The 24,877-nt window shown below is 41.1% G+C and overlaps 3 protein-coding genes across 7 annotated transcripts; 2 read left to right on the top strand and 1 right to left on the bottom strand.

The window, feature by feature from the left end:
• The first annotated feature begins 3,268 nt into the window (after nt 1-3,268).
• On the top strand, nt 3,269-24,870 carry LOC146658809 (uncharacterized). Of its 5 annotated transcripts, XM_085422531.1 has the most exons (5): nt 3,269-3,338; nt 7,871-8,692; nt 8,809-8,880; nt 21,566-21,593; nt 22,075-24,870. In XM_085422531.1, the coding sequence occupies exons 3-5, from the start codon at nt 8,810-8,812 to the stop codon at nt 22,306-22,308; spliced, it is 333 nt and encodes a 110-aa protein (XP_085278657.1). In that variant the 5' UTR covers nt 3,269-3,338; nt 7,871-8,692; nt 8,809; the 3' UTR covers nt 22,309-24,870. The 5 variants fall into 5 exon arrangements, 2 of the variants coding, with proteins under 2 accessions (XP_085278657.1, XP_085278656.1); XR_014913755.1 differs by lacking the exon at nt 8,809-8,880; XM_085422530.1 differs by lacking the exon at nt 21,566-21,593.
• On the top strand, nt 3,658-7,863 carry LOC146658811 (uncharacterized). Its single transcript, XM_085422526.1, has 2 exons — nt 3,658-5,800; nt 6,026-7,863. Exons 1-2 carry the CDS (start codon nt 4,403-4,405, stop codon nt 6,542-6,544), a joined length of 1,917 nt encoding a protein of 638 aa, XP_085278652.1. The 5' UTR covers nt 3,658-4,402; the 3' UTR covers nt 6,545-7,863.
• Nucleotides 8,860-12,791, bottom strand: LOC146658810 (uncharacterized). The gene is made up of 2 exons (XM_085422528.1): nt 12,633-12,791; nt 8,860-11,201 (listed from the first exon to the last, which is right to left on the bottom strand). The coding sequence occupies exons 1-2, from the start codon at nt 12,705-12,707 to the stop codon at nt 9,426-9,428; spliced, it is 1,851 nt and encodes a 616-aa protein (XP_085278654.1). The 5' UTR covers nt 12,708-12,791; the 3' UTR covers nt 8,860-9,425.
• Nucleotides 24,871-24,877: the final 7 nt, after the last annotated feature.

Below are 24,877 nucleotides of genomic sequence, written 5' to 3'. Positions count from 1 at the left end.
TCTGTTTAAAAATATTTAAGTACATACATGTACATACATGCATAAATATACATAAAAGATGTGTGAGGTAGACCAGTAATAATTGGAGTCAGTGAAATTGTGTGAGAGTCCAGACGCTCAGATAGCCTGTAGTGTTTTTCTTCACCAAAATCTTGTCCAGATTACTTTTGCTTTGAGTAATAGGAACGGTAATAATCACATTTATCCCTCTTTTCCAGTCTCAGGGGGGTCGCAGGTCAGTCAGTTCTCATCACTGCCCCCCCAACCCTCACCCCAACCCCCCCACCCCTGACTCACTCCCAGCTCAGATAGATGTGCTCTGACTCAGCTTCCAGGAAGGTGAAATGTTTTACTGCTCGCACATTTCCCTTTTGCTGACCTCAAATGACTCCTCTTCTCCCTCCCTGCAAAATAACTGTTCCTTGAGATCCTTCAGCACCGCTGCTCAATGGCACATCTGACACAGCTGGGAACCGAGAGAGGAGTGAAGCGCTCTGTTTCTCTGAAAAGTGCGAGTTCCTTAAAGAGTGGAACAATAGAAGTCATGCCACAAGCCCTGACTGGTATGTTCAGTCTGTGAAAACATTACATTTTAAGGCACGATAGTGTATTTTCGAGCTCTGCACGAAGGCTGGCATGTTCAAACTGTGGAAATATGTGTCTAGCAGATGGTCTTGATGCAAAGACCGACGGAGAGTCGTGCCGATATCATGCTGTGCTAATGGTTTGGTAAAGCTGCAGTTTCTAGCTACTGACTGGCTAATATCATAGCAAACTGTTACTGTAATAAATTCTCTCATAAAAACTCTTCATGGAGGAAAAGCTCAATTTCCAGACCACTGCTGTCTGAAACTGCTACAACTGTACACACAATATATATGAGACAGTGTAAGATAACACAAATGGCTTGATGCGAATGTTAACTGGACTTTTCTTTGGTGCCTTTCCCATTTGTAGATATCGTATGAGCTGATTAACTGCATACTTATAAACATCCCAGAGGAAGCTATTTATCTCATGGAATGCAGGAAGATGCAGCCTTTATACAACTCTTGGACAAGCAGCTGATATCAATAGATAATTTTGTGATAAGCAATACAAGTGGTTTACACTCGTTCTTCTCGATGGGAGCTTAAGTACAGAGGGACATCAAAGTGTTGGACAGAAATGCTGCATGGCAGATGCTGTTGATGAAGCGTGCCCAGACATTTTTACCTATTTTTAACATTCCTGCTGACCAGCTGCTGAGCAGACCCTATCTGACCACCTACAGCTGAAAGGATACTGGATGTAAGCATATTCACAGAATGTGAGATAGCATACTTAAAAACAGGCAACATTTACCTCAGATGCCACAAACCCAAAATTTAACAATAATCGGCTATAATGTGGAGATATCGCTTCTCTAGCAGTTTAGCTCATCAATCGCTTAGAACTGAAATGCAATGAACGTCTGCACTTTATAGTCTGGCGCAGTTATGTAGCCATGAAAAACTGAGGATGTCGCCAGCACAATGGAAAAGTAAAAACTCTTGTGACAGTTTCTAGATTTAAAGCCACCATTCGGAGAATTTGGAAAGAAATCCCCCTCTGGATGAGTTCAGAGGCAGTATTAAAAAAACAAAACAACGCTGAAATTCATCCATCCATTCTCTTAACCGCTCATCCAACTTAGGGTCAGGGGAGGGGGCTGGATCCTGTCCCAGCTATCATAGGATGAGAGACGGGGTACACACTCGAGATGCCACCAGTCCATCACAGAGCTAAGCGACACAGACACAACCACATACTCTCACATGCACACCTACTGGATTAATAATCCACAAATAACCTCACAGGAATGTCTTTGGAATTTGGTGGGAAACCAAAGCACCCTGAGAAACTCCATACAGTCACAGGGAGAACACAGATACTCTCACATACAAGAAGACTGCAAATCATTTTAATGCATTATCACATCTTTGTGTCAACAGAAATCAATCAGTATATTCTGATAAAAGCAGAAACCAGAGTTGCTCAGGCAGCATATTAGAAATACTTCCTTAGAGTCACAGGTTGATGGCATTTTTTATATCACAATTTGGTGTATGCTTATGAGAACACTTACTCACACCTAATCAAGTATATTTTTATTTCATTTGCAACATTTGCAAATAAGTGGTGGAAATGCTTTTTAGTGGTAACCAAATGAATTTTTATTCAAATTCAAAGGGGTATGATGGAGTTTTCTAAATTGTGACAAACTGGTTGCTGAACCTGTTAAGTGAAAACTGTTAGTCACGCGCACACACACACACACACACACACACACACACACACACACACACACACACACACACACACACACACACACACACACACATATGGCCAGTCCAGTCGATTTCATGTTACACTCATACTTCCATAGGTGGTAAAAACTATGCCACACAGTCGAAAAAAATGACAGACCGTGTCCTGAGTTGAGGTCAGAATTTGCTAAACACATGTCATGGAGGCAAAGGAGTGTGGTGGAAAAGTGGCTATCATGTGTGTTCTTTGCAGACACAAAAAGAAGAAGAATGCTGTGACTACAAAAAAAGATGTTTTTCTAGATGTCTGCCTCATCTCTAATCAAACAGATTGTCTACGTGTGGCGCACTGTAACAGTGTCGACTCTAATCCATCTGCCTAACATACTGTGTAACGATGATACTAGTATCACTGTTATATGTTAGGCACTTTCAAAATGCAGGTATCACCTACACTCTTACTTCTCTTCTGTGTAACTGCATTGAGAGTATTCAAGGCTGCTGCTAAATATGCTGCTTACACAACATTTTCAGTAAGGATAACAATGCAGAAAGGCCATGTGAGAGATGAAATAGTATGTAAGGTTTGGATAATTTCTCATGTGGCTCTTTTAATTTTTTCTAAGCACTTTAAGTGTAAAAGCTTGTCTACGGAAGAGGATTAGGGCCACTGGAAAAAAAGAAAAAAAGAATTCTGACTTTAATCTCAGAATTCTGACTTTATTCTCAGAATTCTGACTTTTTTCTCAGAATTCTGACTTTTTTCTCAGAATTCTGACTTTATTCTCAGAATTCTGACTTTTTTCTCAGAATTCTGACTTTTTTCTCAGAATTCTGACTTTATTCTCAGAATTCTGAGATTAAAGTCAGAATTCTGACTTTAATCTCAGAATTTTGAGGTGGGCACCTGCAGGCTTCCAGCTTCGGTGACAGCGATGTGTCCAGTTTGGCAGGTGGAGAACTAATTCACTAAATATGGTGGATATAAGTGACTTTATGCGTGGCCGAGGGGTCCCCGAAGATGCTATTTTATTAATGGAAGAGCAGAAGGTGAGTAACAAAAAAGAGAAATAGTTTGGTGTCTCCTATTTTTACAGGAAAACAGTTACGGTACAGTTACGGTTAGCTGTTAGCATGCTTGTTAGCTTATAATGTTATATAGGAATGAACGTGTTTCACGATGTTACAGTATACTAGGTGAATTGACGTTTTAACTGTTGTTGATCGCAGGATCATCCCAGATGGGTTCGTTGCATTTTATTTTATTGTTCTACTATTTCAGAGTTTTTCAAGGCAGTTAAGCGGAGCTGTGTTACAGATGCTAGCCGCCTGCCAATATCACTGATATATTTGATGTGTACAAGTTACACTTAGTACAGCGGAGGAGAGAAGCTGTAATGAATGTTTATGCGGATATTTCACTCAGAAAAATGGGTGGCGTTCATACACAGCCACCGACACAGCCCCGGTTGTTGTTCTGACGGTGGCCGACTGACGATCCCCTCACAACATGTTAGCTAACACAAACTAATGTAGTGCATGTAACTGTGTATACGTTAGTGGTACAGTGTCGGAAGAAATGAGCAAACTGTTTATAATGTCAGAATGACATCATCTTTCTCCTATATATAAAAGTGCTGGCTGAGGAGCGCTGCCGGGTTGAACTTTGACCTCGGAGTGACGTGACGTTTGTTCGCACAACCAATAGAAGTGCAGAAAGTCGCAAATCAGGCATATTGTTCGCATAAACACAAAAATAAATAACGAAATAATCCCGATATTGTGCCAAAGACTGATTTACAATGTTACTTTGTGTTCTATGTGTAATACCCAGTGATGCCGGTAACGCGTTGCTTAGTAACGCGTTACTCCGAATATGACCCCTTTTTCAGTAACGACTAATCTAACGCGTTACTATTTCCATAACAGTAGTCAGATTAAAGTTACTTGTCCAAACCACTGTGCGTTACTATTTTTTTTTAAGCAAAAAGATTTGGTTTTTTCTTTTCGTCTCAGCGGATGACAAACGCATACGTGTCGTGAAACGTCACATAAGCGACAGGTCACGTTTCCCGCTCACAAGCAGCCAGCGACGTAAAAAAGTGTAAACAACAATGGAGGGAGAGAGATGTTCGTTCTTTAGCTGGAAATATGGTCACTATTTTGAGTTTCTGTCAACTAAAGATTTAAATATTAAGGTTCGTTGTACACTCTGTGTTGGCGAAAAAGTGTTATCTACCTTCAAAAACACTACGTCAAACTTAAAGAAACATTTGGAGTCGCAGCACAGCACAGTCAAACTCACAGAGAGAGTCCCACCAAGTGGTCCGAAGCAGAGAGCCGTGACTTCCGCAGAAGGTCCTACACCCCCCAAACAACAAAAGTTGGACTTTGGTGCAAAACCAGTAAGTGATGAAGAATTGAAGAAGTTGGTCGCGCAGTATATTGTAGAAGAAATGCTACCTATAAACACTGTTGACTCGCCCTCGTTTCGTGCCATAATAAAAAAGATCCCTACTTCTGTTAATGCCGAGCTGCCTCACCGAACGACTTTTACTTCTTACTTGGAGAAGGAGTTTACAGAAATGGAGAGAAATTTGAAGGCCACACTGAATGAGATTGACTTTGTTTCAACTACTGCGGATATTTGGACTGCTAACAACAGAAGCTATATGGGAGTAACGCTCCACTGGATCAGTAGAACCACATTAGAGCGTCACAAGGTTGCATTAGCATGTAGGCGAATTCGTGGTAGACACACGTATGATGTCATTGGTACAGAAATCGAAAACATCCACTCCTCTTATGGATTACTCAACAAAGTAGTTGCAACAGTTACTGATAATGGATCCAACTTTGTTAAGGCGTTTCAAGTTTATCATCCTGTCACGGAGTCCGATGATGAGACGGAGGAGGAAGAGTCCAGCCCCAAAGACGATGATGTCACTTTTTCTGATCTGTCAGAAATCCTCTCGGCTGAGAATGAAAGTGATGGTCAGCTGTCTCTTCCCCCGCACCGCAGGTGTGCTTCGCACACCATCAACATAATTTGCACACGTGATGTGGAGAAACATTTAACAACCAATGCAGAGAGCAGGGCTGTGTATAGGAGCAGCACAGCAAAATGCACAGCTCTTTGGACCAAATCGAGTAGATCTACACTTGCATCAGAAACAGTGGAAGAAATCAGCAAAAGAAAGCTCCTAATACCAACATCCACAAGGTGGAATTCCTTTTTTGATGCTGTAAAGAGAATTGCAGAAATCCCCATGGGTGAGCTGAATACTCTGTGCACAAAGCTAGGACTGAAGTGCTTCAAAGATCAAGAATACCAGTTCCTGCATGAGTACTGCATGGCCATGAAACCTCTGACTGCAGCACTGGACATTTTACAAGGCGACTGTCCATATGGAACTTTACTACCAACACTTGAAGTTCTGATGCAGAAGACCCAGGCTGTGAAAGATGACCTCTCCAGGATGACTGCAGGCCTTCCAGATGCCATTGTACAGGTACGCTCTATCTTGAAATTAGTCAGATTTTTTGCTTCATACAATTCACAAACATGGAACAGAATATTAATTATCATTGAAAAATAAGATTAAAACAATTAAAATGTTTACAAGTAACCTAAAACAAAATTAATCCATAATACTGATCTCATATTAGGCATGGTTTGCAAATAATTCAATAACATAATAAATTGTAGGCATAAAAATATCAATTATGTTTTTTAGGCTATTCAGACTCGTTTCGCCGGTGTGCTGGATGACAAAGATGCCCTTCTTGCAGCTGCCAGTTGTCCAAAATTCAAACTCCGATGGCTGAGAGATGCAGGAAGGAGGGAGCGAGTAAAACAGCTTCTGACAGCAGAGTGTTGCACCACTGCTCCTCTGGCAAAAAACCCTGCCAGTGTGCCCAGTGCTACTACATCTAGCAGCCAAGGTGAGATGGACTTTTTCACTTTTGAGGCAGAGCCAGAGGAGGAGACCTATTCTGCAGAAAAAGAAGTCATGGACTACCTGATGTCAGGCTACGACCTTCAGATTCTGCATAAATTTTCAAGCATAAAGACAATTTTTTTAAAGTATAACACTCCAACCCCATCAAGTGCTCCTGTGGAGCGACTTTTTAGTCTGGGAGGTTTGGTGCTCACGCCTAAAAGAAATCGACTTTCTGACAAAAGGTTTGAGAAGCTTCTGTTAATGAGGTACAACCACTGGTTTACTCGCTCCACTCTACTGTTTCCCCCATAACATGCGATGACAACATATACTGAAAAAACAGAGAATGGGGAATCCAATTTAAATAACTATTTACAAGTAATTGAATTAAGTTTATCAAAGTCACTTAATAAACTTATTAAAGTTTTCAAGTTGATTAACTTAAAACAATTACCTGCAAGGAAGTAAGGCAATTTAAGTTGGACCTGCAGTCTCTTTTTTTTTTTTTCATAAGATTAGTCCAAAGTTACAAAAGCGGACAATAGTGCTTACATGTGGATGGTATAAAAAGTATCTTAAGGGAAGTCAAGAAAGACTCTTTGTTTGTTTGTTTGTTTGTTTTTTTATAAAAAGTATTTATGTTAAGTGAAGTAACAAGACTGTCTTTATTTTCATACAAACAAGTATTTCTGTCAGGAAAAAAGTTTTAAGTTCAACTTCAAATGTCAGGAGATATATTGTTGACATTACTGTTAAAATACACTTCCAATAAAGTGAGTATTGGCAAAATCGGTTGATGTTTTTATGTTGAGGCAGTGGGGAGTGTTATTGGCAGCTTCTGAAAGTAACTAATAAAGTAACTAGTAATCTAACTTAGTTACTTTAAAAAAATAAAGTAATCTGTAAAGTAACTAAGTTACTTTTGGAAGGAGTAATCAGTAGTCCGTAATATATTACTTTTTCAAAGTAACTGTGGCAACACTGGTAATACCTTTGCTTAAATGACTAAATGGACTGTGTATTTATGACTCTGCGTTATAGTCTTACATACATAAGTAACATTCATATGTACAGATAAAAATGTACAGAGCTATGTACACAAGCGTGTACACAAAAGTCTACTGCTGATCGAGCTGCTCAGTGGTCGTACAGTCTCATGCAGAGAGCGTGGAGGTGTTGTCCATGGTGGATGTTAGCTTAGACAACATCCTCTCCTCCCCAGTCTGCTCAGTGGACTTTAGCAGACCGCTAAAGCTGGCCCTCCCGACCAGTTTGTTAAGTTTCCCCCTGTCCCTCTCTGCCATTCCACCACTCCAGCAGACCACAACATAAAAGACAGCAGACGCCACCACAGTGTCGTAGAACATCCTTAGAAGACGTACTACCTACATCATAACCAATCAAGTCCCGCTTTTTTTTAAATACAGAAGAGGATTTATTATTTACTGAAAGGCTATGCCTTAGTTTGCTTCTTTCATTATTGTGTTTCGCCCTGCATAAAATAGATAGCTTTTCTGATAACTACAGTCAATACTCTCCTACTGGCATTAGCGGTGACCTAAGAGGCTTAACTTTAATATTGCTTTGCAGTGTAAATGTTGCAGAAAATGACTGTCTTTTCTTTCTTCCTGTGTGCAGATTGACTGTGACGTCATAGCGCTGATGGATGACGCAACTTTGGCAAACTACATTCCCTCGTACGGAGACCGAATTGCCGTCTTCAATTTCTGCAAAAGCAAGCAACCACTGTCAAAAAGAAAACTAGGACTTCTGCAAAAAGTTCACCTCTCAAAGTGAGAGAAACAGTGGCTGACATGTCAGATTTGGATGACTTAATAAGACTGTATTTCAGACTTTCTTTCAGTAACAAAGAAATACTTTCAATTTTAGCACATAGTCATCAGACAATTATAAGTGTTCGAACTCTAAAGAGAATTTGTAAAAGACTTGGGCTTTTTAGAAGGAAGAATCAATCAAACTTGGAGGAAGTGCTAGCCTTTGTCCAACAAGAGATCATGACAAATGGACAGATGCAAGGTTATCGTTGGCTACATCTACGTGCAATTCAACATGGATTTGTGGTGTCACAAGATACTGTAAGATGCATAATCAAATTGCTTGACCCTCAAGGTGTGGAACTGAGACGAGCTCGACGGTTGAGAAGACGACAGTACAGCTGCAGAGGGCCAAATGCTCTCTGGCACATGGATGGCTATGACAAGTTGAAACCATATGGTATTGCTATCAGTGGCTGCATAGATGGTTTTAGCCGCTATGTTTTATGGATGGAGGCTTATACTACAAACAGTGACCCTAAATTGATTGCAAGTTATTTTCTGAAAACAGTTTCATGCATCAGCGGATGTCCAGAAAGGTTACGTGCTGACCGAGGTACCGAAAATGGTTGTGTCGAACAAATGCAGATGTTTTTACGGAGGAACCACACAGACAGTTTTGCAGGTGAGAAAAGTTTCCTTTACGGAAGAAGTACGGCCAACCAACGTATAGAAGGATGGTGGGCTACCCTACGCAAACAGAGTGCACAATTTTGGATGAACTTATTTCAAACTTTTCAGGATGATGGCCACTTCACAGGGGATTTTTTGGACAAAAGTCTTATCCAATTCTGCTTTCTCAATCTTATTCAGGTAAAAGCATGTGCTCATGCTATGTAATGTCTTAGCTGCATAAATAGAAAATATAAATATGGTTAGAACATTTTTTTTCTTTAATAAGAAAATACCATCTGAATGAATTAGTCTTTCTACTAATTACTTACAAAAGTATTTGACTGTGCTGAGCTCTCACACCACACATGGTGCATTAAAGAACGTTTAAGAGCAGTTTAATTATAGTTTATAGATCTTAAGTAATCTTTCTTCATGCTTTTGCTGAAGGTTTCTGTCTTACAGCTGGAAAGCTTGGATTTGGTGAAGACAGCTCTGGATATGGTAGTAAACAGTGTACCTGTTCGTTTTGTTTTGTGACTGTATTATGTAAAACTCAAAATGATAAAAGAAAATGAAATATTAGCCAAAACTAGACTTCTAACAGAGATGAGAAACTTCTCTCTAATTAAAAAAAGTATACTGTATAAGTTCAAAATACATAAAAATACATATTCCTAACATCTCTTTACAGTTATGCTCTAGTGTGCATGAGCAGTTCAAATGTAGCGCATTGCTGTGAGAGTCTAAACAATGTCCATCACCCAGACATTACTTTCAAGAACTGCATTAAATTCAGAACGAAAATCTGGGAAGTTTTCATAGCTGTTAGCTAGCTGCAGAACATTCCCACACATGCGTCCGACTGGTCTTCTTGTAAACTCTGTCATATCTTGAAATTCCACATAAATACTGTTTGTTACTATAAGGTCAGATCCGGTGCAGAAACGCATAAATTTCTGAAGTTTAATGTTATCCAGCTCTCTGATGAATCTTTTGAGATGATTTTTCACTTCTTTTTGTTGTGGAGTCAAATCCACAGCAAATTTCAGCAGCTGGCACACTTTTTTTGAAGTTGGTTGCAGTTCAGAGAATAACTTGGTCAGTCCCTCCGGACTGAGGGAGATATGGGGGTCGATGATCTCCCGCCAGCAGTCAATAACAAACATTGGTTTTTGGACAAGCTCTTTGTGTGCTATTTCATCAAGGATTGTAGGAAGAGTCTCAGCAGTGATTCTTTTTCTACAGCCATAACTGTCAAGAATTTCCACAAGATCATCCAAGTCAACTGCAGAGAAATCTTTTACTGCTTCCATCAAAACATCACATTCTTGGCTGCTGACAAACTGTAGAAAGTGTGCTTTAAGATCACTGTAAACACCACTGAAAAGCACTTGTTCCATAAAAGGGATTGTAAGTTTATTTGGAAAATACTGACATTCTTGGTAACCTTTCAGGAGTATTCGCCCAACTGCCTTCCATTTTTCAGCAGGAAAATCATGGCGAATGAATGGCACTTTAATGGTTGCACCTAGGGTGCATCGCTCATAAAATTCATGCCAGAAGCATGTGAGTACATCTCTTAGCATTCCTGATCCAGTGCCTGGTTCTTCTGTGTTGTCTGGAAGTATGCGCTTCACATTCAGTGTTTTGGTCAAAATCTCCTCATCAGAGAAAGCAGTAATCATGTCATGTAAAGTGTCAGTATGACGTATGGTGATTGTTATTATGTTCTCTGAATTAGGTGGACTGAGGGGTACAAGAAAACCCTCATAGACTAATGTGTCTTCTGTATCTTCTTCAGCATCAAAAATTGGACCAAAAGTAATTTCTGGATCATCTAAAATTTCTGAACCAGCGATGACTTCATCAAAATTACCCCTGACTTCCCCCACTTGCAATGGATTAATATCACTGCCACTGCTTTCTGAGACAAACACCACTTCAGATGTCTCGCTGGCATCTTCTTCAGGATCTTTTGGTTTTGTTGCAATGTAGAAGCGTAACATTGTCAGTCTCGCTGCCTCATACATATTGCCAATAGACTGGCAGGTATCATCAGTAAGGTGGTTCTGTTTAAAGTCCCAAACCTCAAACTCAAAATCTGTTTCACATCCCTTAGGAGATATGCCATTAGGAAAAAAAAGTTTCTTTCCTTCCTGAAGAATATCTTTTAATCCAGCATCAGTGGCCATTTGAATTTTTCTAGTGCCACCTCCCTGCTTCGCTCTCACCTGTTTGGCTATTTTTCCATCACAATGTATCCATCCTATCTCAACATTGCGTGTTGCTTTTTGCTTCTTTGTCTGTCTTATTCCTGCATCTGTATGTGAAGTGTTCTCCTTTGGACTTTCTTTTCTGGTTTTCATTTTCTCACGAAGTTTTTGCAGAAGTCCTAGTTTTCTTTTTGACAGTGGTTGCTTGCTTTTGCAGAAATTGAAGACGGCAATTCGGTCTCCGTACGAGGGAATGTAGTTTGCCAAAGTTGCGTCATCCATCAGCGCTATGACGTCACAGTCAATCTGCACACAGGAAGAAAGAAAAGACAGTCATTTTCTGCAACATTTACACTGCAAAGCAATATTAAAGTTAAGCCTCTTAGGTCACCGCTAATGCCAGTAGGAGAGTATTGACTGTAGTTATCAGAAAAGCTATCTATTTTATGCAGGGCAAAACACAATAATGAAAGAAGCAAACTAAGGCATAGCCTTTCAGTAAATAATAAATCCTCTTCTGTATTTAAAAAAAAGCGGGACTTGATTGGTTATGATGTAGGTAGTACGTCTTCTAAGGATGTTCTACGACACTGTGGTGGCGTCTGCTGTCTTTTATGTTGTGGTCTGCTGGAGTGGTGGAATGGCAGAGAGGGACAGGGGGAAACTTAACAAACTGGTCGGGAGGGCCAGCTTTAGCGGTCTGCTAAAGTCCACTGAGCAGACTGGGGAGGAGAGGATGTTGTCTAAGCTAACATCCACCATGGACAACACCTCCACGCTCTCTGCATGAGACTGTACGACCACTGAGCAGCTCGATCAGCAGTAGACTTTTGTGTACACGCTTGTGTACATAGCTCTGTACATTTTTATCTGTACATATGAATGTTACTTATGTATGTAAGACTATAACGCAGAGTCATAAATACACAGTCCATTTAGTCATTTAAGCAAAGGTATTACACATAGAACACAAAGTAACATTGTAAATCAGTCTTTGGCACAATATCGGGATTATTTCGTTATTTATTTTTGTGTTTATGCGAACAATATGCCTGATTTGCGACTTTCTGCACTTCTATTGGTTGTGCGAACAAACGTCACGTCACTCCGAGGTCAAAGTTCAACCCGGCAGCGCTCCTCAGCCAGCACTTTTATATATAGGAGAAAGATGATGTCATTCTGACATTATAAACAGTTTGCTCATTTCTTCCGACACTGTACCACTAACGTATACACAGTTACATGCACTACATTAGTTTGTGTTAGCTAACATGTTGTGAGGGGATCGTCAGTCGGCCACCGTCAGAACAACAACCGGGGCTGTGTCGGTGGCTGTGTATGAACGCCACCCATTTTTCTGAGTGAAATATCCGCATAAACATTCATTACAGCTTCTCTCCTCCGCTGTACTAAGTGTAACTTACTTGTACACATCAAATATATCAGTGATATTGGCAGGCGGCTAGCATCTGTAACACAGCTCCGCTTAACTGCCTTGAAAAACTCTGAAATAGTAGAACAATAAAATAAAATGCAACGAACCCATCTGGGATGATCCTGCGATCAACAACAGTTAAAACGTCAATTCACCTAGTATACTGTAACATCGTGAAACACGTTCATTCCTATATAACATTATAAGCTAACAAGCATGCTAACAGCTAACCGTAACTGTACCGTAACTGTTTTCCTGTAAAAATAGGAGACACCAAACTATTTCTCTTTTTTGTTACTCACCTTCTGCTCTTCCATTAATAAAATAGCATCTTCGGGGACCCCTCGGCCACGCAAAAAGTCACTTATATCCACCATATTTAGTGAATTAGTTCTCCACCTGCCAAACTGGACACATCGCTGTCACCGAAGCTGGAAGCCTGCAGGTGCCCACCTCAAAATTCTGAGATTAAAGTCAGAATTCTGACTTTAATCTCAGAATTCTGAGAATAAAGTCAGAATTCTGAGAAAAAAGTCAGAATTCTGAGATTAAAGTCAGAATTCTGAGAAAAAAGTCAGAATTCTGAGAAAAAAGTCAGAATTCTGAGAAAAAAGTCAGAATTCTGAGAAAAAAGTCAGAATTCTGAGAAAAAAGTCAGAATTCTGAGAATAAAGTCAGAATTCTGAGAAAAAAGTCAGAATTCTGAGATTAAAGTCAGAATTCTGAGAAAAAAGTCAGAATTCTGAGATTAAAGTCAGAATTCTGAGAAAAAAGTCAGAATTCTGAGAAAAAAGTCAGAATTCTGAGAAAAAAGTCAGAATTCTGAGAAAAAAGTCAGAATTCTGAGAATAAAGTCAGAATTCTGAGAATAAAGTCAGAATTCTGAGAAAAAAGTCAGAATTCTGACTTTATTCTCAGAATTCTGAGATTAAAGTCAGAATTCTGAGAAAAAAGTCAGAATTCTGAGAAAAAAGTCAGAATTCTGAGAAAAAAGTCAGAATTCTGAGAATAAAGTCAGAATTCTGAGAAAAAAGTCAGAATTCTGACTTTATTCTCAGAATTCTGAGATTAAAGTCAGAATTCTGAGAAAAAAGTCAGAATTCTGAGAATAAAGTCAGAATTCTTTTTTTTTTTTTTTTCCTGTGGCCCTAATCCTCTTCCGTACTTGTCAAATGGTTAAGCTAAGAAAAAATAATAATGGGAGTTCAGTTTTAAAGAATCTTCTTTAAACTCCAGACCAAGGCTTTATTCATTATTCCTCTTCACAATGTGAAGACTGATAGGCAAGAACAGCCTTCCCGTTGAAGAATTTTTCAACTTTCTTATAATGACTTTTCCTAGAACAAATATTAGACAAGCATTTTCCTTCTCTGTTTCTAATGCACAAACCTCAAAGGCTGCTCTAACAAAATTTCAAGTAAAATGACTGAAACTCTATTGAGGTGGAAGCTGACTTTGTCTGAAAACATAACTTTCGAGAAGTATGCCAAGGCCCTTGGAGTTTCCATTTGTAGGCACAGTACAAACAGTTTAAGCTAATTCACCAATTGGGATTTCAATTTTCTGTCCCAAATAACCCAGTCCAAATAGAGACCTGTTCTGTTTCCACTGTGAAGACAACAACAATGACATAATCTCACCAATAATCAGGATGTTACCTTAACCAAAAGCCTTTCGGGTCTGTTAAATTCACCTTCTCTCTTTGCAAACATCATGCTCCCCCACTCGCGCAGATGGGATGCATTTGTACAGTATCAGTTTTCAGACATAATAATGTGTTGTTACCACCAAGGTGAAGTGCAAAAACGCTGCCCTTCTCGAATGGGCAACACATAGAAACAGAACTTTCCACAGAGAGCCTTACATGCAACACTCCTGCAGTTAGGCTGGAAATTATTTCATTGCTAAACAAATTAGAGCCCCTTACGTCAGGTGACACTGAACTGCCCTCTGTCTCTAACAGGACGTCACTGGCACATTAAAACACACTGTCAAGCCAACAGCCAGGCAAAATTACATCCATTCAACCAAGAGTGTTTAGTATCCCCCCCACCACTTTCCAATAACTCCATTGCAACCAACTGTCAGACAAAATGGCCAGAACTTTTGTAACTCTGTGATGATGAAGAAAGACTCATTCATGATATCCAGCAGTTCTGCATGAGAGGGGAAGCTCTGATCGTAAGACAGGCAAATGTGCATGTGTTTTGTGTTTTAGAGTCGTTCAGAGTGCCCTGTTTGGTTTTAAAGAGACATGTGGACAACACTTGAAAACGCGAACAGTATTTGCTGTGGAGTCAATTCTTAGGTCTTATGGCACTAGTGAACTAATGTACAGTGCATGCTTTGTGTCTGTGTGTGCACTTGTGACAGCACACTGCTTGCAGGTAAATGTTTGACTAGGTAATGAAGCTTTGAATAAATGGAACAAAAACAGCTGGTGTTCTCCATCAGTCCCGTGTTATTCTAGGAGGTAAACACTATGGTCTGGGTTTTTACAGGCAAATACACTTATCTCATAAGGACAGTAGTTTATAGGCAGTAATTTTATCCTCTGAGTGATTATCGAACATAATATAATCCACAGAGTTGAGAGAGATTTCAGTTCTGCCTTAAAGGGTAGAATTTTTAACACTTCGTTATTTTCTTTCCTGTCAAACACTATATGAAGGACTGACCTATAAGGAACAGCGTTCACGTGCCTCTCTGTCAAAGTTCAGCAAAGGCTTAGCTTTTTATCTCTCCATTACCAACAGGTAATAAAATGTAGGCTGTATCCTGTTCTGCATTAGTGTGCCCTAACTCCATGAACCTCTGAAGTCAGGGATCCTTTCAGATCTAAAGAGCAATTGGAAAGTATCCCGGCAAAGATAGATAACACAGCCTGTTCTATAAATAAAACAGACTATAAAACAAAAACACAATAGCTTACTTTTAGCTTGAGAACAGACAGATGGCATAATTACAGTGTCAAAAAGGTTGCGCTGTGTAGTTATTGTGCTGTGCAGCTGTTAGTAAACCCATTACTAAGCTTCAACTCAATTTTATTTATATAGTGCCAAATCACAACTAGTTGCTATTTGTAAGGTAAAGACTTTACAATAATACAGAGAAAACCTCAAGAAACAGACAACACCCTATGAGCAAGTACTTAGTGACAGTGGGGAAGGAAAAACTCCTTTTTAACAGGAAGAAACCTTTGGCAGAACCAGGCAGTAATTTTGGGGCAGACATGTGCTGCAGTTGGTTGGGGGATAAGGGGAGGAAGACAGGACACAAGACATACTGTGGAATAGAGCTGAATTTTAATAACAACTAATGATTGTGTGCAAATCAATCACAAGTGCAGCAAAATATATCTCTTTGCAAACAATCCCTTTTGTTTCAATTTACAGAAAATGCCAATTTAAAAAAAAATCATTTTAAATGTGGAACGACATTTCTATAGCAGACAGTGGAAAATGGCTTTTCTGTCATTTTCTTGTTTATCTATTGCTTAATTACTTTGGTGCAGTATGAATAGCAAAAGCTAACCCTGAAAACGACATGCTCCATGCACTTCGTCACACTTTCCAAAGCTGTCCTGTGGGGTGGATTGGAGTCTTTGCCAGGCCAATTCTGGACCTTGGGCCTTATGCTTGACACCACCGGTATTAACTGACAGTCGCCAGTTTAAACAGTTTCTCTTTGCTTGCCAAATCCTTTGGTTCTCTCTTTAACATTGTAGGATCTTTATGAAGCGACTTGAGACAACAGCTGTTGTGAACTGGCTCTGTATAAATGAAACTGAACTGAACTGGTTTGGGTCAGCTGGGCTTGCATATTTTGTGTAAATCTTTTATTCCAATCTATGACCTTTATGTGATGCATAAATCACAGTTTTCCCAACAAGAATGTTACAACTCAGCTAAGATTTACTTTTTTGCTGACCATAATGTTTTAAAGGACTTTCATGCAAAGGTAACACTTGGAGGCTTTTAATTTGACTGACAGAGGCCTTGCCACCACTCATTACTGAAGGCATGTTCAATACATCTCTGTTGCACAGATGTGAGCGGTCATGACATGCTGTACTGCTCATTTGACGTTTTTAATAAAACCAGCAGTGTTTTTCTTATCAGTAAAAATTAACGTGCTTCTCAGAAATTAGTTTCTAATTCGATTTATAGAGTTTATGTAGCACTGCAAGAAACAATGAAGTTAACGACAAATGAAGTTATTTGGTACTTTTTTCTGTCCACAACAGATCATTTACTTTATCACTATCTTCATTTTTTGTCTGCGTTAATCACAGAAAACTATCCCAGGCTGTTTGTGTTATAATTAAATATCACGTTGAATAAATACAAAGCAATCTCGTGAATTTGTACCAATGTTGTAAAACATGCCTCTACGACCGCTGAAATGTACAAAGGGCCACATTACAGGCTGAGCAGTTCTATAATCTCCACTCATCTGTGGTTGTACAGTTGGACATACACCGGAGGATCTTCACCCCCCGTTGCTTTGCGTCGTGACCTGCCACCCTGGGTTTTTGAGTTTCATGTAAATTTAGTGTGTAATGACACACTGTCAAGCGCACAGATGCTATTATGGTATCCCTACCAAGCAGAGGTCATCTTTTGCCACCCCACCCAAAGGAGGGATCGCTGCGCCAACATGGTTAAAGGCCCTGCTTTCACCCAGACCAAAATGACATATGATTTTATCTATATATTGGCAAGAGTTTGTGGTGCAGAGTGCTGAGAATCCTATCTGAAACTGTACAGGCCAAACAGATACTTAAGTGAAGTTTTCTTTACAGGTTTTTATATGTGCTAAAATTTAGATTTCTTTGTTCTCTTTTGATTCATTTAGAGTCAAGAGACTTTAAACTGGGGAAACACTATTACAAGTGCCCCCCCAAAAGTTTATTCTCTTCATCTGGACGTATGGGACAATGGGAGAAACATTTTGTCACTCATTCAAGTGATTTTTCAGGCTCAGCTAAATGCACTTTTCCTCAACCTTAAAAACAGCATAATGACTGAAACTAGCACCACTTACGAACAACGGCTGTGAGGTCAGTTTCTTGGTTGGGACAGTGGAAACGTAGGAGGTACTCCAGCCAAGTCTCTAAGATTATGAGAAACAGGGAAGAGAGCATTTGGCATGCAGACAAGTCCGTCCATCCATCCATCCATCCATCCATCCATCCATCCATCCATCCATCCATTTTCTTCTGTTTATCCAGGACTGGGTGCAGCAGCCTAAGTACACCTGGGGTGTCCTGGTGCCCAGTCATCTCCTCCAGCTTGTCCAGGGGAAGACCAAGGTGTTCCCAGGCCAGTTGAGAGGTAAAACCTCTCCAGCATGTCCTGGGTCTACGGCCGGGGCCTTCTCCTGGTGTGACATGCCCGGAACACCTCACCCATGAGGCGCCCAGGAGGCATCCTTGTCAGATGTCTGCACTACCTCCATACTCCACTTTCGATGTGGAGTATGGAGATGTGGAGCGGCTCTACTCTGAGCCCTTCCCGGATGGCTGAACTACTCACCTTATCTCTAAGGGACATGCTATCCACCCCATGAAGAAAGCTAATTTTTACCGCTTGTGTCCACGATCTTGTTCTTTTGGTCACTATCCAAAGCTTGTGAACATAGATCAAGTGGTAAATTAAGAACTCAGCTTTACGCTTAGCTGTCTCTTCAAAATAATGGACTGGTATAGTGTCTGCATGACTGCAACCGAAGCACCAATCCATCTGTCAATCGCTCACTCCCCTCACTTGTGAACAAGACCCCAAGATACTTAAACTCCTCCACTTGGGGCAGTAACTGTCTAATTGTATAAGGATCAAATGGCTTATAGCAGCAGGCCACACCCCATACTCCTGAAGCACCTCCCACAGAACACTATGAGGGTTTTCCATGGGCTCTTCAAAGTCCTCCAACACCCGAGTTTTTGCTTCAGCCACTGCCCGAGCTGCTTTCTGCTTGGCCTGTCAGTACCTATCGACTGCCTCCAAAGTCTCACAGGCTAGCCAAGCCCAATAGCACTCCTCCTTCAGCCTGATGGCTCCCTTCACCTCTGGTGTTCGACATCTGGTTCAGTGGTTATCAACCACTTTGTGGCTGCAGCTCAGTGCAGCAGCAGCGTCAATAATAGTGCTGAACATGGTCCATTTGGACTCAATGCCCCCAGTCTCTGCTGCTGTCGAAGCTCTGCCAGAGGTGGGAGTTGAAGGTCTTACGGACAGGGGGCGCGTTCTCAGCGCACCCTCACTATTCATTTAGGCACCCCAGGTCAGTCAAGCATCCTTCCCTGCCACCTGATCCAACTCAATACCAGATGGTGATCAGTTGACAGCTCAGCACCACTCTTCACCTGGGTTCATCCAGAACATATGGACATATAGATCTGATGATACAATAACAAAATTGATCATTGGGCCGCGGCCTGGGGTGTCCTGGTGCCACATGCTCTTAGGGACATCCTTATGTTCAAACATGATGTTTGTTATGGACAAACTTTGATTTGCACAGAAGTTTAGTAATAGAGCACTGCTTGGGTTCAGATCTGGCAGCCCATTCCTCCAAATCACACCCCCTTGCAGATCTCTCTTTTGCAGATCTCTCATGAACGTAGAAGTCTCCCAGTAAGACTACCCTCCTTCAAAAACCCCACCCAGGGACTCCAGGAAGGCTGGTAACTCTGAACTGTCATGGCGCAGACAACATTCCCGACCCGAAGGCCCAGGGAACAAACCCTCTCATCTACTGGGAAAAAACTCAATGTGCAGGCAGCAAGTCGAGGGGATACTAAGATACCCACCCCGGCCTTCCGCCTTTCACCAAGAGCATCCCCAGACTGAGACAGAGTCCAGCCTGGAACCAGGAGACGGGTTCCAGAAGCAAAAGCTGTGCATTGAGGTGAGCCTGACTATACCTAGCCGGCACCTGTTAACCCTAACGCACTAGCTCAGGCTCCTTCCCCACCCGAGAAGTGATGTTCAGATGTCCCAGTTGGTAATCTCAGTACCAAGAATAGATCAGCCAGGGTCTACGTCCCTGGCCACCACCCAGCTCACACTGTACATGACCCCTACGACTCCTCCTGTGGTTGGCGGGCTTACCGGAAGGTGGGCCCATATCCCTTTCAGGCTCGGTTGGGCCTCATGGACTAAGGCCTGGCCACCAGGCACTCGCCCGTGGGCACCTTTTCTGGGCTTGGCTCCAGGGCAGGGCCTCAGTAACCCTATGCCAGGTAGGGTGAACCGTTTCCTAGATCTTCCACTCATAGGGGTTTTTGAATCACTTTTTGTCTAGTCCCTCACCCAAGACCAATTTGCCATGGGAGACCCTGCCAGGGGGCAAACAAAAACACAAAACCCTGAAATCTACCAGTACACTTCTAATACAGCTGTCCTAAATTGATGGTTTTTGCAAGCCAGGATCAGAGCTACATGCTTTGAAATGTTTTTCTTTTCTTTTTGTTTGCAACAGAGTCGATTTCTTGGAAGCTCAGCAAACATCACTGATGGAGTTTCTTGTACAGTTCACAAGGCTGTTCATGTTAGTTTTACAAATCATTTACAAAGTGACACATTGAGTACATTTGCTCCCAAAATATTAAAAGAAAATGGGCAAGTGGCGCACACTGTGACACACATCTTGATTTCTATGCTCCTAACAAGAAAAAATTAAAATTAAAAACAACTGAAAGAAATAGCCAAATCTGCAAAGTGAGTAACATTCAGAAGATTTTCCAGATGGCTGTTTTACATTAAAGCGTTGGGACTTTCGCTGGGGGTGTAGATTTGAATTTAAGCCATCCTGTTGAGAATTCTGGGCCTTATAGCCCTTCCTTTAAAAGTCCCAGGCAGGCAGCGCCACAGGGAAAACATCACTCTATTAAGTTATTATTCACACTTTGAAGTCCTTCTCACCTTTCTCCTAAACTCCACTCAGCTCAGCATTTAAGGCACAAATTAAAAGCAAAGGCCTTGAGGCATGGGGCCATCTGGTCCTTCGTATGCCTCGGCTGTACATTTCATTAGCAGGCTGATTTTTCTTTCCCCACAGCATGAGACTCGGTGAAACAGTACGTACTGAGGGCAAGAGGCAGTAAGACATTTTTACATCACTTAGCATGACTGTTTCTAAACTGAGCATATGGGGAAGAATCTGACTAAATTGCAGTTTTCACATGCAACTGCAAGGAATGAGAAGATGAAAGAATGATTTGAAGATCAAAGTGCTATGTTTTAACATACTACAAAGGCAAAATGGGTTTTTTTTTGTTTGTTTTTTTAATTTGCTTTGGAATAAAGTAAAGTGTATGTAAGTGCCAAAATTGCTTTCATAGTGTCTTTCACCCATTTATACAATACCATAAAAATTTAAATTTATACATCAACACTATAAATTCCATTTGTGTTGATGTAATTCAGACATGCCTCTGAAATGATGATCTGTAAACAATGAAAGCACCTGTATTCTTAAAACAAATCATAGGATGAGAATCTAGCAAATTTAGTTATCATTTGATGTCAATTTAGATCTGTATAAGCTACACCCAGTTATATTTTTACAGCGTTATTGCATCAAATGATTTAGTGTAACACGAAGTGTAATGTGAATGTGAGTCACTTGTATTGAAAAGGTCACAGGAAGCCACGCAATTGCAGGTGCCCTAAGCTCTATGAAGCATTTTAGCAGCTTTTTTTTCTTGGGTATTTGTAGACCTCATAAGACAAAAATGTAGAGACTATCTGCTTACACATTTTTCACAGTTTAGCCAAAAGCTTATTGGGAAGGTTAAAAATGAGTATTATTATTATTCATTGTCATGCTTTCTTGAAGATAAAGGGTTTGGTAATAGTCCGGTTTTGTTACATGTCTTTTTATCTTACTTCCAAGGAGCCAGGCTTTCATTGTTGGACAATGGCTCGATCGATTTTAAATCCAGTTTTTCTACCAAGGGTGGATGGGTGGCTGTTAATGAGTGTTATTATTTCAAGAATAAGCATGACCCAAAGAGACCAGTGCATACATTACACATTCATTTAGACAAGCAAAGATGCACTCAGGATTCAGGTCAATACTTTCAGGTAAAAGTTTTGCTTGAAGGGTCCAAACACTGTTGTGCCAGATGATTGCTAGAGAAGAAAGAACAGGTTAGAAGTGTTTCCAATGAATCTAAGGAATGAACTGTGAATGGACACCTAACTTGGGTCTCTTTTCTGAGTTGCAGGTGGGGAAGGCAGATGACAGCTCTAGAGGTAAGAAGTGGTAGAGGGTGAGAAAGCAGATAAATATTCTAGGGTGAGTATTGTTGAGGAATTGCCAGATCTTGGTTTGCAAGTTCAACTGGAGCCAAGGACACATCAAGCCATTCCATCGGGTTGCAGGGGCCAGCCAAAATACACAGCAGTAGGAGTTAGGAACAGAGATGACAAAACAAGGTCAGGAAACTAGGTAAAGAATGAACAAACTGGGAAGCAGGGTTCCGGCTAGAACTATTCACGAAGACTACTTAAAGCAAAGCTTACCCAAGACTGTTCACACACTCGATATCGACTTTCATGCTAGTCAGAATAGTTTTTGCCTTACAGTATATACTACATTTCTATTTATGTTTGCAAGTTTCAGTAAATCGATGCACTTATTTCCCATTTTCTTAGCAAAATGTTGTTGGGAAACTGACATCCCTCCTATTATTTTATACTATATTTTGTTTCTCTTTGTTTTTGTGTTGTTCAGCACTTTAAAAACACACCAGGGCGGAGGGAGGTTTTGGAGTCTTCTCACACCCCCGTTCTCTGCGACCTGCTGGAGCGGGGGGCCGGGAGGAGGAGTTGGCCGTCCAACTGGGGTCTGGAGTGTGGGGTCTCCCTGCTGCTGCGGAGTCTGCTCCTCCCCACCGCAGGGAAAAAGGGTAACACCACCTGGGTCTGGGTGCAGTTTCCCCCTCCAGAGTACGCTTGGGGAGTGTGATTGTGTGTACAGTGCCTCTCTATGTCTGTCTCCACGTTGGTTGAGTGTTGAGTAATTGCATACGAGAGCATGAGGGTGGGAATGGATGCTTGTATCGGTGTGTGCCTGTATGTCTGTGTCTATATGTCAGGTTGGGTATCAGACGCCACCTCTCTGAGAACATCTCAGGCCCTCTAAGGCAGCGGTCCCCCATCCCCGGGCCTTGGACCGGTACCGGTCCGTGAGTCGTTTGGTACCGGGCTGCGAGAGTTGAGGCTCAGTTGTGAAATGTATAGTTTTCAGAGTTTTTATCGGTTTTCAGCGTTATTTTGTTATCATTTTTATCGTTTACTCGGTTTTCCTGGGTCTTTTCACGTGTGTTATGAATAAATTTTCTTTTTTTCAGTACCGGTACTAGTTTTATTTTGTTGTATTTATCCACGACACCTTAAAGGCCAGTCCATGAAAATATTGTCGGGCATAAACCGGTCCGTGGCGCAAAAAAGGTTGGGGACCGCTGCTCTAAGGTATGGAGGCCTATCTCCCCCCACCACTTCCCCTGCCAGTGGCAGACGCCCTCAGACATCGGTGCGTTGGTGGTTCTTTGTGTCCGGGGGTGGGCGCCCAGGTACACACCGGCTCACTCCTTGGTGGCTGCTTATCGGGGCCTGGAGCCTGGGGCTCGCTCGGGCCACTTCGGAGGTGGGGTGCCCTCGGCCTCTCTGCCTGGGGCTCGCTCACTCTGGCACAGCTGGCTGCCGGCGGAGCTCACGGGCACGTCACTGCAACCCCCCCTGGCTTCTGCTCCGCGGCTGCTGGATGACCCCTCATCTGGGGCTCTCCTCAACTCCTTCTGGGATAGTGGCACAGCTGCCCCTCTGTTGGTCTTCCTTGGTCTCTTGTGTTCTGGGGGCCTCTGGATGTCTGGAGTCTTGATCTCCTCCATACCTGCTTCATGCCCTGGTGGACGGGGCAGTGGCTCCCCCACACCCTCTAGCAGATCATTACATGAAGGAACCTTTTAAATACAAGCGTGCTCATGCTCACAGGTGTACACACGGGTGCTCACACACACAAACTACACCATTTTTGGCTCCTACCTCAAAGCACACTGTGCGCTGTCGATTTTACGTGCTGCACAATAATGTTTAGTATTTACTATTTACTGTTATATTCCCATATATCATTGTGATGTTGTTTATTGTATTGCTCTCGTTTTCTTCTGCTTGTTTTCTTTTTTCTTTCTCAACAGGTGATCCAGGTGATTGATATATGCATTTTTTGTGTGTCTGCTTATTTAGTTGGTTTTTGTTTTTTTGCCCTTTATCCCCGTCCCTCTTCTCCGCTGTTTTCCCCCCCTCTTCCTTTCTCCCTTTTCTTTTCCTCATTTAAGTCTGTCCCGTATCTAGCAAGTGAAAATAAAATAAATAAATAAAATAAACAATAAAAGGTGAATCAAATAGACCATTTCGGCAAGGCTGGGATGGTCAATTTGGTAAAGTAAATCCGTTGGGCATCTTTCCTCGCCTTTAGACAATAATTCTGATGGCAAAAGAACCAAACGGGACAGGCAAAAAAACAAAACAAAACAAAAAACAAAACACACCAGGCTTGCCAAAGTGCTATGTAAATAAACGATGGTGATGATGATGATGAAATGTCAAGACAGGAGGGGTGACTTTTGCACAATACTGAATGATTTACAGTCTACTATATAATCCTAAAGAGAAACTGTACCCATTTCCACTTGTATACAGGGTTTGAAGTGTCTAACGGACATGCAAAGATATTTGCCGAGCACTTTTGAACGATTTGTTTTTTTTGACCTAATGATTACCTGACCAAAACTTTACAGTCATACCCAGATACTTAAATGATCAGCACATATATGTGGCACATTAAGCACTAGTTGAGGGCACGATTGCTTCTTGTCAGTGTTTATTAATGGAATTGAGGGCAGGTTTTCAACTACTGCTTTTATTGTCCATTGAGAAACCATAACTCAATGGACAGAAACATGCAGTAAATGGGCAAAGGCTCCCAACCACGATCATGATTGATTCCATGTTGAAATCTAAAATGGCAAACATGGACAAGAGGTTTAACAAGAAAACTGATTTCCTTGTCATCGTTGTATTTTTACTCAGTTGTATATAGTATTTGTATTTGTATTCTATTTTTATCTTATTGTATATTTATTTTATTTTATTCTACTGTATATAGTATTTTATTTTATTCTATTCTGTACAGTTGTGTACTGTATTTATTCTTATTGTATTCTAATTTTTGCCTCATAACTTTTGCACTGTCCACTTCCTGCTGTGACAAAACAAATTTCCCACGTGTGGGACTAATAAAGGTTATCTTATCTTATCTTATCTTATGGAAGCGCTGATAAGATGGAAAAGCCTTAAAACATCCCAGTAATGGCCATGTGATAAAATTCTACAACTTTTTCCATCGTTTCACAATTTTACATCTTTAAATCAAAGCTGCGATAACAGAAAACCCATCATCTTTAGACTCCTCGCAGGCTGAACAAGATGAGCAGATGGCTGAAAAAATCAAAAGTGGTGCAATAAATACAACA

Source organism: Rhamphochromis longiceps, linkage group LG11, assembly GCF_057381845.1.
Source record: "Rhamphochromis longiceps isolate RC_006_pf linkage group LG11, R_longiceps_female_GT1.1, whole genome shotgun sequence".
NCBI classification, from domain to species: Eukaryota; Metazoa; Chordata; class Actinopteri; order Cichliformes; family Cichlidae; genus Rhamphochromis; species Rhamphochromis longiceps.
This window is presented reverse-complemented; position numbering and strand designations above follow the sequence as displayed.